Here is a 15,390-nt window from a genome sequence, read left to right on the forward strand (position 1 = left end):
AATACCTAGTTGTTCCCTAAAATCACTATCTTATCAGTACCCATCATCCATACATTGGCGGTGTAAAATTACAAGTTTATTGAGTTAGTTTAGCTACTACACAACGGGTAACAATTTGTCTAAAAGGAACTATACATACATAAACTCACGCCTATTTCCCACCGGGGGTAAGCAGAGACTATAGAATTCCATTTGCTTCGATCCTTACACACTTTTCTTGCTTCCTCCGGTTCAGAGCAGATCGTACTGAAGCTTTAAAAAAATAACTCAAAAAAGAATCTATTTTACGAGTTATCACTAGAATATAAATTAGGTATACTTAATAAACTTATTACCGAAAGTTTTATCGTCAACATAAATTATCTCATATCACAAGACTAATGGTGATAAAATCTAGTAAATAATATTGTTGTAGATAATAACTGTGATGTAAACAACATAATTACATAACAAATGTAGTACCCCTACGTAAATTTATTTTTTGCTATGCGGCCTCCATGATCTAGTGGTTAGAGGGTTCGGCTCCCAACGCGAAGTTCCTGGGTTTGAATCCCGATGGACACACGTCACAGATCACCTTGTAAGACTGTCATTGGTTTATTTAGAGATGATTCCGTGGTTGGAAAGGCACGTAAAGCCGTTAGTCCCGGCTGCTATGTTTTGTATACCAGCCGCATGTCAACTTGTAGCCGTTACATGAGCTATGACAGGGCCCTTTGCGGCCCTGACAGCCAAGGTTGGTAAGATCTCAACCCACATGAGAAACGAAAACGTCGCTATGGCAGCGATAGTCCGAATAAGCGTAAGTAAATAGATAAATAAGAAATATATATTTGTGCATACCTCGCTGCTTTAACGATCTGTTTGTCTTTACATAGTGAGTTCTGTGAAAGAAGTGAAATCATTATTTACGTAGGTATGTATCTTCTAACCTGTGGGTTGTGAGGTGGAGTACCGACCCCATCAACCCTGGTGTCAGGGTTAGCTACTATTGAGCCGCCAAAGGCCATAAGGCTTAGGTATGTATGAAAAATAAAGAGTAATATTTGTCTTGTTTTATTGTAATAATATTTAACACGAAAATTACACGTATAAAATGTTATGTCTGTACAAAGATTAATATAACACGACTACGTAGTCGGTCCCAAAGTTCTGTCACAGGCACATTATTTTTAAATTTCGAACATGCTTTTAGAAAAATTTTATGGCGTTCCATTTTTGAATGTTTGACAATTATTTTAAAACAAAAAATGATCATTTGCCGTGATTTATTACGATGGAGTGGACCTTGAAAGAAAACCGAATCGCAATTTTAGCGTTGCATCGCTGTGGACACTCGCCGAGTACCATTTTCAAGTTGCTCAAAAATTTGAAAATAACACTTAGGTTTGTGTATCGTACCATAAATAGGTATAATGAAGTCTCAAGTGTTGAGGACAAGAAAAGAACTGGCCGGCCTCGCTCCGCAAGAACACCAGCAGTGATCAAAGCGATAAAGGCGCGCATACGAAGAAATCCTGTCCGAAAACAGAAACTGATGGCTTTGCAGATGGGGGTCAGTAGAAAAACAGTCAAAAAGGTTTTAAACGAAGACCTTAAGTTGCGAGCATACAAGAAAAAGAGTGGACACTTACTTAATGCCCGCCTGAAAGCAATTAGACTCAAAAGATCCCGGTTGTTATTAAAACGGTACGCGAGAAACCGACACCGTGACATACTTTTTACAGACGAAAAAATTTTTGATATAGAAGAAAAGTACAATAAGCAAAACGATAGAGTGTACGCAGAGAACTCTGAAGAAGCAGGAAAAAAAGTTCCGCGGGTTCAACATGGGCATCATCCATCTTCAGTGATGGTCTGGTTAGGTGTCTCTTACTATGGGCCAACGGAGGTTCATTTCTGCGAAAATGTCAAAACCAGTGCAAAAGTGTACCAAGAGACGGTTTTGAATCGGCTTGTCAAAGATCTGCCCAACTCGCTATTTTCAGGACATCATTTCGTGTTCCAGCAGGATTCTGCGCCTGCACACAAAGCCAAAACTACTCAAGCCTGGTTCGACCATCAAAAAATTGACTTTATTAGACACGAAGATTGGCCTTCCTCCAGTCCGGACCTTAATCCTCTGGATTATAAAATTTGGCAGGTCTTAGAGAACAAGGTCTGTGCTAAACCCCACAAAAATTTGGCGAGCCTGAAGTCAGCCATAATTAAAGCCGTCGCTGAAATAGACATGAATATGGTGCGTGCTGCGATAGATGACTGGCCGCGGCGTTTGAGGGATGTTATTAAAAACAAGGGAGGTCATTTCGAATAATTTTAAGTTATTTTCATTTCTTAATAAATATACTTTAAATTGATATATAAATTTTTATAAACTTATTGGTACTTTTTATTTTATCACTATTTTCATATATGACAGAACTTTGGGACCGACTACGTACACGTAAAATAATTTATGATAACAAACAATCATATTATGGGTTTGACCTTTCGGGATTGTATTGGAAGTGTTTGCTTGCATAATATTATGTGCATTGTTATTTTATGTGTACAATGCAACGTATTTGTAGTTTTGTTTCAATAGGTAATCACTTGGCCGACAAATGACGAACAGTCAGACAGTATGCGTTACATAAAAATTATGCTGGTCATTGCTCGCAAACACGACGGTGTACATAAATAAGTATTTACAACCACTTCACCTCAACCCCAAATACAAAAGACACATGAATAAAATAAAACAGGTCATGACTAAGTATATACCCAATTGGGATTGTCAACGGTACATCCATCGCAAGATTAAGTACCCACGCTAAGGGTCAGCGCAGGCAGCGTCGAGGCGAGCACTTTGTGATAACACAAAACTTACTTTATTACAGTTAGTAACGTTTTTTTAAAGGGTTGATACCCAATTAAATGTTAAGGTTTTCACCTAAGTATGTGAACCTTTCAAAGTGTTTACTACCATTGCCATAAAGTTCAATTCTGCCCTACCAAATACCGACTCGAGCTAGCGTGAATTTCATTGTTGTTGAATAATACTGCATTTTATGAGAATAGGCTTTGATGTATAATGCTACTGTAAGAATGGCAATTTTTCAGGTTTTTGTCAGAAAGTAAGTAGTAGCTAGTATGAGTAACGGAAAAGAGACAAATACTGAGAATTATTGAGGACTGAAGAGGCAAGATGATTGGACACCTAATAAGACACGACGATTTTTTTAAAAACATCATAGAAGGAAATACAGGAAGGGGAAGACCAAGAAGAGCTTACATGGAACAGATTAAAGAAAAGGTTAACGTCGTGTCTTATAGGGAAGTCAAGGAATTGGCCTTTGATAGACTGGAATGGAAAATGCTACACCGACAAGAGCGTGGCTCTTAAATTGATGATGATGGTCAGAAAGTGCTCGCCACGCCGCTTGGTCTAAAGTCAGTTTAACAACATAAAATGCAATAAATACGAGGAACAATCTGTCACTATGCGGTGGTAAACAAACATAAACAATCAACTTTATTATACATTAGTTGAAAGTTAAAAGTAAATTTCTAAAATAAAATGTAGAAATAACAATGACTATAGCATTTGTTTTATAATTAAAGCTTATAATTTCAAACTTAATATAATACACTTACAAAGTCTACACATCTTAAAGGTGGCATTACACGATGAAGTTACAAACCCTGCGGCGAAAACCTGCTATTCAAAAAAGATTAGTAGGACATATTGTCACACTTCACAGGCGTTACAGAAATCGATGCAATCGCTCTATAACAGGGCACTTAATGAATAACTTTAGATTATATCTCTTAACCCAAATTTACATGACATAAAGGCATCTGAAGCTATAATGCATTTCCTTTATAACCACATTCACCAAAACGGACACCAGCCAATGTAACACTGGCATAAGTTCTCATTATTAGTCGCCAATTTGATCAGCAAGTCCACTTGCTTCGGAACGCTCACTACAGCTTCAATCTGTGGGAAGTCTCTTCCAGTTAGTTTGTCTCGTATCCTGTTCAGTATAGACAAAGCTCTTTTGTTCAGGTTCGCTTCAGGTGGTATTTCCAAAGACTCGTAATGTAAGTGATTCCTGCTTCGACTCGGCAAGGTGTATGACGAGTCAATGTCTGAGGAGAAGGATGACTCTGTGAGTGAGTGTCGGTCGTTGTCGACGAGTCGCCAGTTGAGCAGCGGGTCGTACACGAAGGCTTCCAACACAGCCATAACGCTGTCTCGATGTTTGTGTAGCACGTGCATCACTGACTCGCATGTGAAGCGATAAGTGCCTTCTATGCCTGTCACCTGTTGAGAATATTATTTTGAGTACGTCTTTAGCGGAATTTATCTACTTACAACATGTTAAAATCTTTCGAAGTAAGTATAGAAGTGAATAAATAAAAAAAGAATAAAGATGCTGATGATAAATTAAGTGATAATTACCTGTACTAACTTCAGTGAAAGATAACTTTGGTGCCAGCAAAGGTGACCAGTTAATACAGTTTGTTAGGTTTTTTTCGCTTATCCAATTAATTCGTAACATGCTAAATTCAGTCATATTCGAAATTCAAATAGGAGTTATGTGAAACTACGAATTGTTTTGTTCTTGCTGAATCATTATATTTGCAAAATCCCTCGCGATTTACCGTAAATATGGATAATGGATTCCTACGCCGACGTGGTCACATAGATAAGACCAGCTATAAAATGTATTTTCCTTTTACAATAAAGATATATATGCATTTGCATATGACATTGTATGTTTACCCTATTCTCAGTGGTCACTACATATTTTCGCTATAAACCTCAACTGGCTTACTCTCAAGTCCTTGATATCCCGATATAAATCTTGATATACATTAGAGTGTTAAAGGTTTTAGCTTTTGAGAAATGTATTCGGCCATACTAAATTTTTCAAACAAATTAGCAACAAAGTAAGAACTTATCATATTTTACCAATTTTCATGCATATTTTACGCATTTTTCATGTAGATTTATTTCCATGCATATAGCTTTTTATGTCGCATATAATCCAGTCTTTACTAAAGACCACGGCGGCGGTTAAATTGCAAGAAATACACAAACTATTACGTAACACATCATAAGCGTGTAATGGAAAGTAAAAACATGTGTGGCTCATTAGCCTATTATATAATTTTCCGTTTAAATAATGCAATAATTGCGTAATTATAACCGCATATGCAAATCGTCTTTGTAAAATGAAAATGTTTTAATATGATGTATTTTATAAATAGATAAATAAAGTGTATAAAACTAACAATAAATATCTCACTGATACATGGGACTATCTGCAACAGCTGTAATAATTTAATTGTGAACCCAAGTTTTTGTGCTTGTATTTTATTTACAAGATTTTATTATTATCAAAAGAATTACTTAGAACATGTTAGCAAGAGCTGCGGTGATCGGTCCTTTCTAGTTTTTACGAAAATCATATCCACATTTTTCGTTTTCTTACGCCAGTAAGATTTAATAAAGCTCTGTGTTCATTTGAGTCTGACGCGAGCGGATGGAGCGCCCGACCAGTTTATAGGTAATTCAATGGAAGTTCAACGACGAATTTAAAAAACAAAGTTTAAAGATTCTTACCTCCATAGCATTAATAAGCATCCTGGTCAGCCTAAAGGGAATTTTCTCTGGGAACTTCTCCCTCGTCTGCGTGACTTCGAAGCAGTCTCCGAAGTCGATGTGGAGGACTTTGCCCGTGACCCTGTGCAGCATGATGTTGGAGGGGTGTCGGTCCCCGAGCCCGAGGATGTAGCCCACCATGCTCATGACGGCGAGAGATCGGGTGTAGTTGGTGCGCCGCTCGAACCACGCCTCCGCTGACGGACTCTTCAGCCAGAGGAGGCGCGCGAGGTCGTTGCCGGGCGTCTGCGATAACGTGTATTCGAACACTTCCACCTAAACATTCAAATTGTAGTCATAGTTAAGATATTGCTAAAGCATTTAAAAAAGTATACTGTGTAATAAAAGTATACAGACTTAGATTTATATCCTTTATATTGCCACTTCCCAGGTAGATTTAGGCAACATTTTTCCAATATGGCGGTGCGAGCGGCAAAGGCACGAGTTGACAACGTTGAAATTCGGAAGGGGGGTTAACATGGCCACATCCAAGCATTGCGCACTTACTTTATATGCGCAAATGTCAAATTGCAATATTGCTTTCTTAGATGAATTGCTTCGATATGGCCATTTTAACCCCCCAGGTCTTTTAAATATTTAAAGACACCAATTTTCATTGAAACTACCGGGTAACTTCACCGGCAAGCTTAATAACGAATAAGTCTCTCGACTAAATCCATATCCACATAATAATTAACTGAACTGACCTTATGCTTTAACATAAGTTTTTGGTAATCCGACGCCATTTTCAACATGATCTGTTGCTCCGTGTTCAAAGCCATCTTATTAGACTTTTTGTCTCTATAGTCACTTATTAAATTGTACAGTGTATCACACTGAGGTACCCATCCGATAAGCCCCGAGTTGGGCGATAGAGGGATGACCGCGTATCTCTGTATGGCGAGATCGTGTCTGTACGTGTTGGTGTCGGCCTGTAGTAAAGTGTTAACTAGGCCGAACAGTTGCATCACTCGCTCGTCTTGTCTCAAGTCTTCGTGGCCTTTAAGTAGGAACATGTATTGCTTGCCGTCTGAACCCTGTATCGTGAGTCTACGAGGTCGCTGTTTGGATTTTATAACCTAAAAATATAAGACTGGATTATTTGTTGTACTCAAACTATGAACCAACCAGCTTACAGAGATTGTCGGTTTAATATGAATGGAACAAGTTCAAATACAGCTGTTAAGGTGATACGCGTGACACCCGTTAAATATTATAGTAACATATACGATATATCGATGTTGAAGGTGATCAGAGGGGTTTTAAAAATGCCACGTCAAAGCAATTCATCTAAAAAAGCAATATTGCTATTTTACATTTGTTTGCATTGCGTACTTACTTTTATATGCGCAAATGTGATTTTGTAATATTGCTTTCTTAAATGAATTGATTTGAAGTCGCCTTTTTGACCCCCCAGAAATTGGTGCTTTCGGAAGTAAAGAATATTTCTTAAGTATAATGTCAGTCAACTGTCTTACCTGTAAATGGCTATGAATATAAGAGATCCTGATAATCTTCTCATTAGGCACATAGGACCCTGGCACTGCCAACTCCAAGTCCTTGCATGTATGGAGGCGTTTGCTCACATACTGCAATTCTAGCGATGTGAGGGATCGAAACTGGGAGGCGATACGTCGGAACACGTGGTAGTATAAGTCCCACGCTTCGTTTAGGTACTTATCGTCACCAGACTCCTGATAAAATAATGAAGAAATTTTAGTTTCGTTGAGCTACAATGGTATTTTTTTTTACTCAATGCTCATCAAAGTAATCGCTACACTGGCGCTGGAAATGAAGTTATAATATTTTTCTTTGAAACTTACTTTATACTGATCACACCAGCGTTGAGCCTCCTGCAAGTCCCTCCCGTACATTTGCAAGAACGATACTTCCTTCAGAGTTTCCGGGGATCGTTCCAACATCGCATGCATTTTTTCCAGCGTCTTGAACATGCCCCTGTAGTCTTTTTCGCTGAAATATAACCTGAAATGTAACCATTGTATTAAATGAACGTTAAGTAATTATTTATACGCAACACTTAATAGGAAATATTAATTACCTGGATGCTTCGTCCAACGCTATGAAAACCTGATCATGCCATAAAATTGCTACTTTGATTAGTTCATCAGATATAATGGCAGCTTCGTTGACTAGGTTCTGTGAGTGCGCACACATAGTCTTTAGTACATAGTTTGCTGCATTCTTTCGTGTAACGAAGGAAGATTTTGTAGCAACTGTCAACGGGTACACCAGAGCTTGCGGGTGAAGATTGCTAATGTCTATTAGAAGAATGTGTACTAGTTTAGCCACTAAACTTCTCGGGGAATCAATTCTGGCGATTAACTGAGGTATCACTTGCAGCCATATTTTAACATCAATCTGGCGGATACCTTCAAACAACGCATCGTATATGGCGGAGTGATGACCGTGATCAAACCACAAAGTTAATAGTCTCAGTGTGTCCTGAAGAGCACTCCCGTTAGATAAGCTTATTGATTTGAAGAAACCTTCTATAGCTGGTATAGTATGTGTGCTAATGAAATCTGTTCGAGAAACTTTCTTTTCGCCAGAACCACCTGCCAAGCTGCTCTCGGAAATGTTGTCTTGTTGTTTATAAAAGAGAACAGTTTCGAAATTCATGCAGGCCCATGCATGACATGCTTTATACCATTCAGGGGCTAATATCGTGGCTGCTGCGTAATTCCTCAGAATTTCTGGTATGGACAATTCATTGATTTCTTGAAGAGTTTCGCACCATGAGCCTAATTTCAAATGGCACCGCGCAAGAAGTCTGCAATGCTCATCGGTATCAGGTTCAGAATTATCAACGAACCTTTGCAGAACATCGTATGCGTATCGCTTATTCCCTGCATCCCATAAGTTTTTACTATAAGCCATTATCAAGCGCGGATCTTGTATTCTCAATAAAACATCTGGATTAGAAACAGGATCACAGCCTAGTATGGATATGACAATCTTATGCGCTTGATTAATGGCACCCGTTTTCCGACATAGAGAAGCAAATTTAAGCCATGTCTGGAAATCTTCTCGAGGAGTTAAAACTAGACTGCGTATTTGAAGCATTTTCCTCCAATCTTCAACTAATCTTTGGCCTCCTTGCAAACGAGTCCACCAAGTTTTCCGAATAGTTGTCCTTCGTTCTTCAACAAGTTTGTATGTGACCACTTCTTCTAATTCCGTTAGCAGCTGAGCATTCACTAAAGCTCCATATGCTCTTTGGTAGCTTTCCCCAACCACTGCAGACAGCTCCGAATCTAATACACTTCTTGCACAATCTATGTAATGTCTAGACTCTGGCCATTGTCCCTCGTGTATAGCAATGATAGCTCTATAAAATGCGCCTTCTTGTGTGTCTCCCGGTATAGCCTCTACAAACTTCTTCATCGAATCCCATTCTTGTAGCCCCCATGACGCAGCAGCCGCAATTTTCGCAGCTTTATGTTTGATTTCTTCTCCCATGTTCTCCCACTGGTCAGTAGTGTTGTTGTAGAGTTTCCTCCATTCGCCCATGGCTTCTAGGCACCTCATTTGTCCTAACCTGGAGTTATTATCTTGCGGTTCAACCTCCAGCTTTTTATTATAAAGATCTAGAGCCTGTTCCCAATTGTGCAGTTTCTCATACCACCGGACATGGACATTCAAAGAACAGTCCCCATGTTTCTTTTGTGTTATAACTTTCTCCAGCAAGCCACTGGCGGCTTCCCTCTGCTGAAGTTTATTGTTTATATGTATAAGAGATTCAACTACTTTTGTAGTGGGGTTTCTTTTATATTCTTCTTCCTATAAAACAAAAAGGGTTGCTTTTGATTCATCATCTTGTAAAAAAATTATACAACAACAAAAATTTTGAAACAACCTACCTTGTAGTAAAGAGCTTTAGCATACGCCCTGCAACTGATAGCAGTATCTCCAAGCAGTCTTATTGAAATAGGTAGAGCACCTTTCTCACAGTGTTCCAAGAATTCTGCCAAATTCAACACAGATAATGCAAGTTCAGGGCAATCGGGAACTGTCAGGGCTCTCTCTAGAGCGGCCACCAGGTCTATGCGGGATGACTCGTCAAGCTCTGTCCAACAAGACATGAACGCTGCGTTGAACAGATCACTCGCTAATTGCGGATAATTTTGAGACAGGGTTGAGCAGGCTCTGTTAGAAGAAAACAAATTTATCACACCAAGTACATACCTGAATAGAATTGAATGCGCTAAAAAAATACATACCTGATGGCTGGGCTGTTGGATTCCATTACAAACGTGAGGCTCAGTTGTCTGAGCCACTCGAGCCAGTCCTCCTTGGAGATAAGATTATTAACAGACCAAAATTTTTTCAGGTGTTGGGCGTTTACCGAGAGCTTCTGAATGGTTGGTATTTCGTTTGTGTTTGCCATTAACTGAAAATAGAAAATTCATAATGGTAAATAAAGAAACATTTTGAATCTTTTTGATTTCAAGAAATAGTAACTCACACTCTTTTGATTCCGCAATCGTAGCCGAGTTTCATCCAAATAGTCATCATCTGATGCTAATGTTGATATTACTTGTAGTCTAGTAACAAGCACGACATAGTTAGGGCATTGAATCTTATGTTTGAACAGTAATCTCTCCACCGATGGTATGTAATCAATGTACTCTCGTCCCAATTGCACAATCAATGCACAAAGCGTGTTCATCGCTGTTTGTCTCAACGCGGGGTTATTTTCTAGAACTTTTGCAAGCGCTTGTATAATAACCGCCGAGTATGGTCTGAGATATAAGTACATCGATAGGTGTTCCATTGTTTCCATCGCCTGTTTCGAAATAGAAGCCGGAATGTGTCTTCCATCAAACAATGCTGTGATTGCTGGTACAATCGACAGCAGAACATCGTCTAGATTATTCTCAAACTTTTGAATAGTCATAAGAAGTCTTTCAGTCAAGAATTTGTCTTTGCTCCTGTCGTATTTTAGTACTCTGAGTATGTTTGGTAGAATCTTTCTAAGATAAACTTTGAATTCGGTCCCGACGGCGACAGTAATGTGCTCCACCAACATGATGAGCGTCGGTTGCAGTTGACTGTCTGGAGTCCAATACTCCTTAATAATTTCGAAAATTTCTTCTAAATAATTCCGAATGTGTATTTTCACAACAGCAATAAGCTTTGCTAATTGAGTGAACAAGAACTCACGGAAATTTATGTTTTCGGCGGTCCGTATAGCGCATAACAAAGTTGGCGTGACTCGAGATATATATGGGACGCACTTAATTCCTAGCGATTGGAATATAAATGTGACTGAGTGGATCACGTTGTCATGATGCTGAGCCAGCAACGGGTCCCGGAACATACGCATCAGAGACGTCACAACTATTGCCGGATAAAATTCATCCAGAACTAGAGGTGACATGTTAACGAGCATCATATTAGAGTCAAAATTATCATTGTTTGGTGCGTCAGTTGTAGGAATTAAAGTTGACACAGTTTGAAAATCTATTAGCCCCTGATTAACTTTGTGTCTATATGGGTCCAATGCTCCCAATAAACCCAAAACACGTATAGTCTCTCGTCTGTCACTAGCTTGTTGTTCAGACTTCAGTAGGCCCAGGAGCATATCCATGAGATTAGGATATTCCATGTATGGTGTAACCACATGGCCAGTGGCTCCAATTACTTGCCCAAAGGACCATAGAGCAACACTTCTTTTTTCGAGTTGATTAGGGTCTGAGAGAATATCAAGTTGAATTGACATTAGTTCCGGTAGCCATTGATTCAATGCATTTCCGCCTCCATTGACTTCTGCCAAATCTCCAATAGCTTTCAAAATAGAAGAAACCATTGTAGAGTTATTCTCTTCTACTCGTAGTTTTGGCACCAACACTCTAAGAATAGTATCAACAAATTGTCGTGTGATACGTGGCGCGTGAGAGATAATATTGTTCACCATTCGTAGCGCCTGCTCTTTGTTTCGCGCTGATTCTGAGTGTTGCACTTCCATTAATATTTGCACAAACATCTGACGTAGAGTTGGTGTTGTGTAACTTGGGTTTAAGTTACTAAGCCTTCCAACCACGCACAACGCGAGTTCACCGACTTCTGAGTTTGTGTCATTTATAGCCACAAACAAGCAATTCAAATGTTCTTCCACAGCCAGATACTTGTCGAAAACAGGATTTGTAAATATTTCGAGAACCCTATACCGAACTTCAGGGTCAAAATCAGATCTTCCGACAGACAGGAGTTTCCCCAGTGATTCGTCCACTAACAAATTTAAGGTTCGTGAATTTGTCTGCGCACACCTTTCAATAGCCTTGATCAACAATTTAGCCGCGGTCTTTACTGCTTCCAATCGAACGTCATGTTGTTCACTGAGTAAATAATGATCAGTACACCTCCTTATAAAGGACATCAGAGTATTATTCCATTCAAAATCAAATGTACCCAATGTGCGTAAAGCTAAGACTAATTTCGTAGCGTCATGTGGCTCCAGTAAAGCAGAGGATAACATTTGCACAATCTCCCTCTGCTCTCCATTATGTGGTGCATAAGGCTTTTTCCTCAATATCAGTGAGAGCATGTTTAAAAGCCTGTCAGTTATATCTTTCTTTACAGAAGGCAAGTTTTGACTCAATTCTTTGAAACAAGTAGTGAGTTGAGGACTTAATCCTGTTGAACACATAGGATCAAGTAGTTCTTTCACTTCATTAGCGACATTTTCTTTCATGGCGAAACCTAACAACGTGACGCAATTAAAGAGAGGAGTGTCAGTACCATTGCGTTTTTTAGGAGTCTCTTTTGTAGGTAAAGTCAGTTTAATTATTTCAATGATCCTTGGCAAGTATTGCTGAATGTCATCCTCAACTGCAACACAAATAAGGCCTAAAGTCGTAAAGGCCATAGCCTTTTCTTTTTCGCGTCCTCGAAGGAAGGTTATCAAATGATTGATGGTTGACTTCAGATGCTTTTTAACAAAAGCATCTCTATTGACAGCTGCTAGTCTTGGAATCATCAGAAGCAACATCTGGTGAACACTGTGAGACCTGGATATCTGCTGAGCCATAACCTCTGCAAATAAAAAGAAAGTTTAATGCTCAACTAAATAAGACACAATATTTTGTAAGAAACATTAACAACATTTCTATTAAGTTAGATATTAACTAACCTGAACAAATCTTCTCATACTTTTCAGAAACAAGTCTTTTACAAATATTAGACTCATAAATCGCTGTGACCTGTTGCTCATTGTCAGAAAACTGCTGTGATGACCAGGTTGTCTGAAGCTTAGAACTTAAAGATGTCATTTCATCTGAAACATCCTGATCTGCATCCAGCTTCTGCATCAGCATTGTGTACTTCTTTTCCCAATTGGCATTTGAACATCTCAGTAGTTCATTCAGGATTAATAAAGCTCCATGAACATGATCATCTCTGCTCAAACCCTTTTCTCTTGCAGTTTGATCAGAAAATGAAATCATTGCTTCTTCATAGCAATCTGCATACCAACGGACTTTATTGCCCTGTTCAGGACCTTCCCTTTGTGCTGTCACTACAAGAGCAGCCCTTAAAGCTTTAGCTGAAGCCTCCCTAATTTGTTCCTTGGGATCTCTGAGTCCCACTATAATATTATTGAAGAAACCATTAATTTGTTGGTAGAAACAAGATGGCATTGAAATAGCCAGTTCTCGAAGTATCAGTACAGCAGAGAGACGTTTGCCTTCATTTCTTTCCTCAGACAGCCATTCAAAAACTCGTTTTATCTCATATTCTACATATTCAACCCGCTTAATACCCAGAGTTGTAGCTAACCGACCCATGGTTTTTGCTGCTAACTCCAAAACACCCAAATCATTTGCAGGAAATATATTTCTCAAGTAGTGAGCATATCTGGTGGTTCTAGTTTTCATTGTTTCTGTGTCAGCTCCAATAAGACAAACTAGGGAAAAAATAATAGTACACTTGATTTCACAGTTCAGTTCAAGAAACACACTAGACAATAAACCAAAGATAGTTTAATACAAAAAGTTCGTGATTTACACGAACACAGTTGTTGAATTGAAAAGTAAAATAAAAAGTAGCAACAAGGTAATATCATAACCTAAAACTTACCAATAATGAGTATCCCAGCCTTTTTTTCATTGTTATCATAGCTAGAGGTTAGGGCGTGTATCTGCTGATTGAAATCATCCAAAACCTGCACCAGGGACTCTTGGGACATCTCACGCAGATCATTCTTAGCGAATTGTAACAGTTCCCGAATAGCCTTATGTCTTGTATCTGCATGGCGAGATTTTAGGCCAGATACAAACTCCGCCACTTGTGAACCCATCATTGTACCAGATTACATTAAAACACCTTTAATATAAACAATATTTGAAGGTAGCATTGGATTATTTAATCGTATGAGAAGTACACGAACACTATGTATATTTAGTTTACATTTTTATATCAATAAATTTCCCAGTTCACTACCTACAAATCTAAAATAAAAATGTAACTCTCATTCTGTTAATAAAATACTAGAATTACAGCAAACACAAACAGTATTTCCGTAAGAAATTACAACAATTTTTTTTTTTTTTTTGTTTTGGTTTTCCCCGAAGGGTAAGGCAAAGGGAACTATGCCCATACAGCCATGTCTGACGTATTTTTTTCTTGATGATTAATGAAATGATGAAAGGTGATGATGATGAAACCTAAGCCCCCACCCTCGGAGTAGACTCCTACTCCGAACCCCAAACGAATTAACTCAAAAGTCCGCATAAACTTTTGAGTTATGAAGCGGCTTCCCAGCACGAAGCGAAAATAGGCAGATACACTTTGTTTATTGAATACTCCAATATAATAACACTCGCGAATGTCTTCCGACTAACTTAATGCGATCATTAACCACAAAACACCACTTCGTATTAATTATTTAGATTACTCAATGAAGAAAGCAACTGTCCCGTTCCCGTTTCCCGCCGAAAAGCCGAAATTACAACAAACTGAACGTAAACAATTTTTTTTTTTTTTTGTTTTGGTTTTCCCCGAAGGGTAAGGCAAAGGGAACTATGCCCATACAGCCATGTCTGACGTATTTTTTTTCTTGATGATTAATGAAATGATGAAAGGTGATGATGATGAAACCTAAGCCCCCACCCTCGGAGTAGACTCCTACTCCAAACCCCAAACGAATTAACTCAAAAGTCCGCATAAACTTTTGAGTTATGAAGCGGCTTCCCGGCACGAAGCGAAAATAGGCAGATACACTTTGTTTATTGAATACTCCAATATAATAACACTCGCGAATGTCTTCCGACTAACTCAATGCGATCATTAACCACAAAACACCACTTCGTATTAATTATTTAGATTACTCAATGAAGAAAGCAACTGTCCCGTTCCCGTTTCCCGCCGAAAAGCCTGAACGTAAACAAATTGACAATACAATCATCCGGCCATTGAACATGACATATTTCGTTCAAAAACTCATAACAATCCAAATAACCAAAATGTAAGTGAAAATTGAACGAATTTTCTTCTTCTTTTCTTCCATTTTCAAAAACGAAAAATATATATTCTATAACGATTATCTACAGCTACATATTTACAATGGCGGCGAATTTTATTTTAATGTTGTGAGATTGGTAAAGGAACGTCCGCATTTCTGAACGTATATATAAAATACGTTCATAATATTTAATCTTATTCATTTTATTTTGTACATCAAACGTCCTTACCAAAAAATAAAACTGCAGTTATGATAG

General features: G+C 38.5%; 1 protein-coding gene across 1 annotated transcript; it reads right to left on the bottom strand.

Annotated features, from left to right (window-relative positions):
• Positions 1–1,040: 1,040 nt before the first annotated feature.
• LOC126373727 (serine/threonine-protein kinase mTOR-like) lies at positions 1,041–14,203 on the bottom strand. The gene is made up of 12 exons (XM_050019962.1): positions 13,751–14,203; positions 12,807–13,577; positions 10,140–12,709; positions 9,895–10,064; positions 9,535–9,820; positions 7,713–9,454; positions 7,477–7,636; positions 7,132–7,347; positions 6,361–6,732; positions 5,615–5,929; positions 2,438–4,309; positions 1,041–1,130 (listed from the first exon to the last, which is right to left on the bottom strand). Exons 1-11 carry the CDS (start codon positions 13,971–13,973, stop codon positions 3,875–3,877), a joined length of 7,260 nt encoding a protein of 2,419 aa, XP_049875919.1. The 5' UTR covers positions 13,974–14,203; the 3' UTR covers positions 1,041–1,130; positions 2,438–3,874.
• Positions 14,204–15,390: the final 1,187 nt, after the last annotated feature.

The sequence above is a fragment of the Pectinophora gossypiella genome, chromosome 16, assembly GCF_024362695.1.
Source record: "Pectinophora gossypiella chromosome 16, ilPecGoss1.1, whole genome shotgun sequence".
NCBI classification, from domain to species: Eukaryota; Metazoa; Arthropoda; class Insecta; order Lepidoptera; family Gelechiidae; genus Pectinophora; species Pectinophora gossypiella.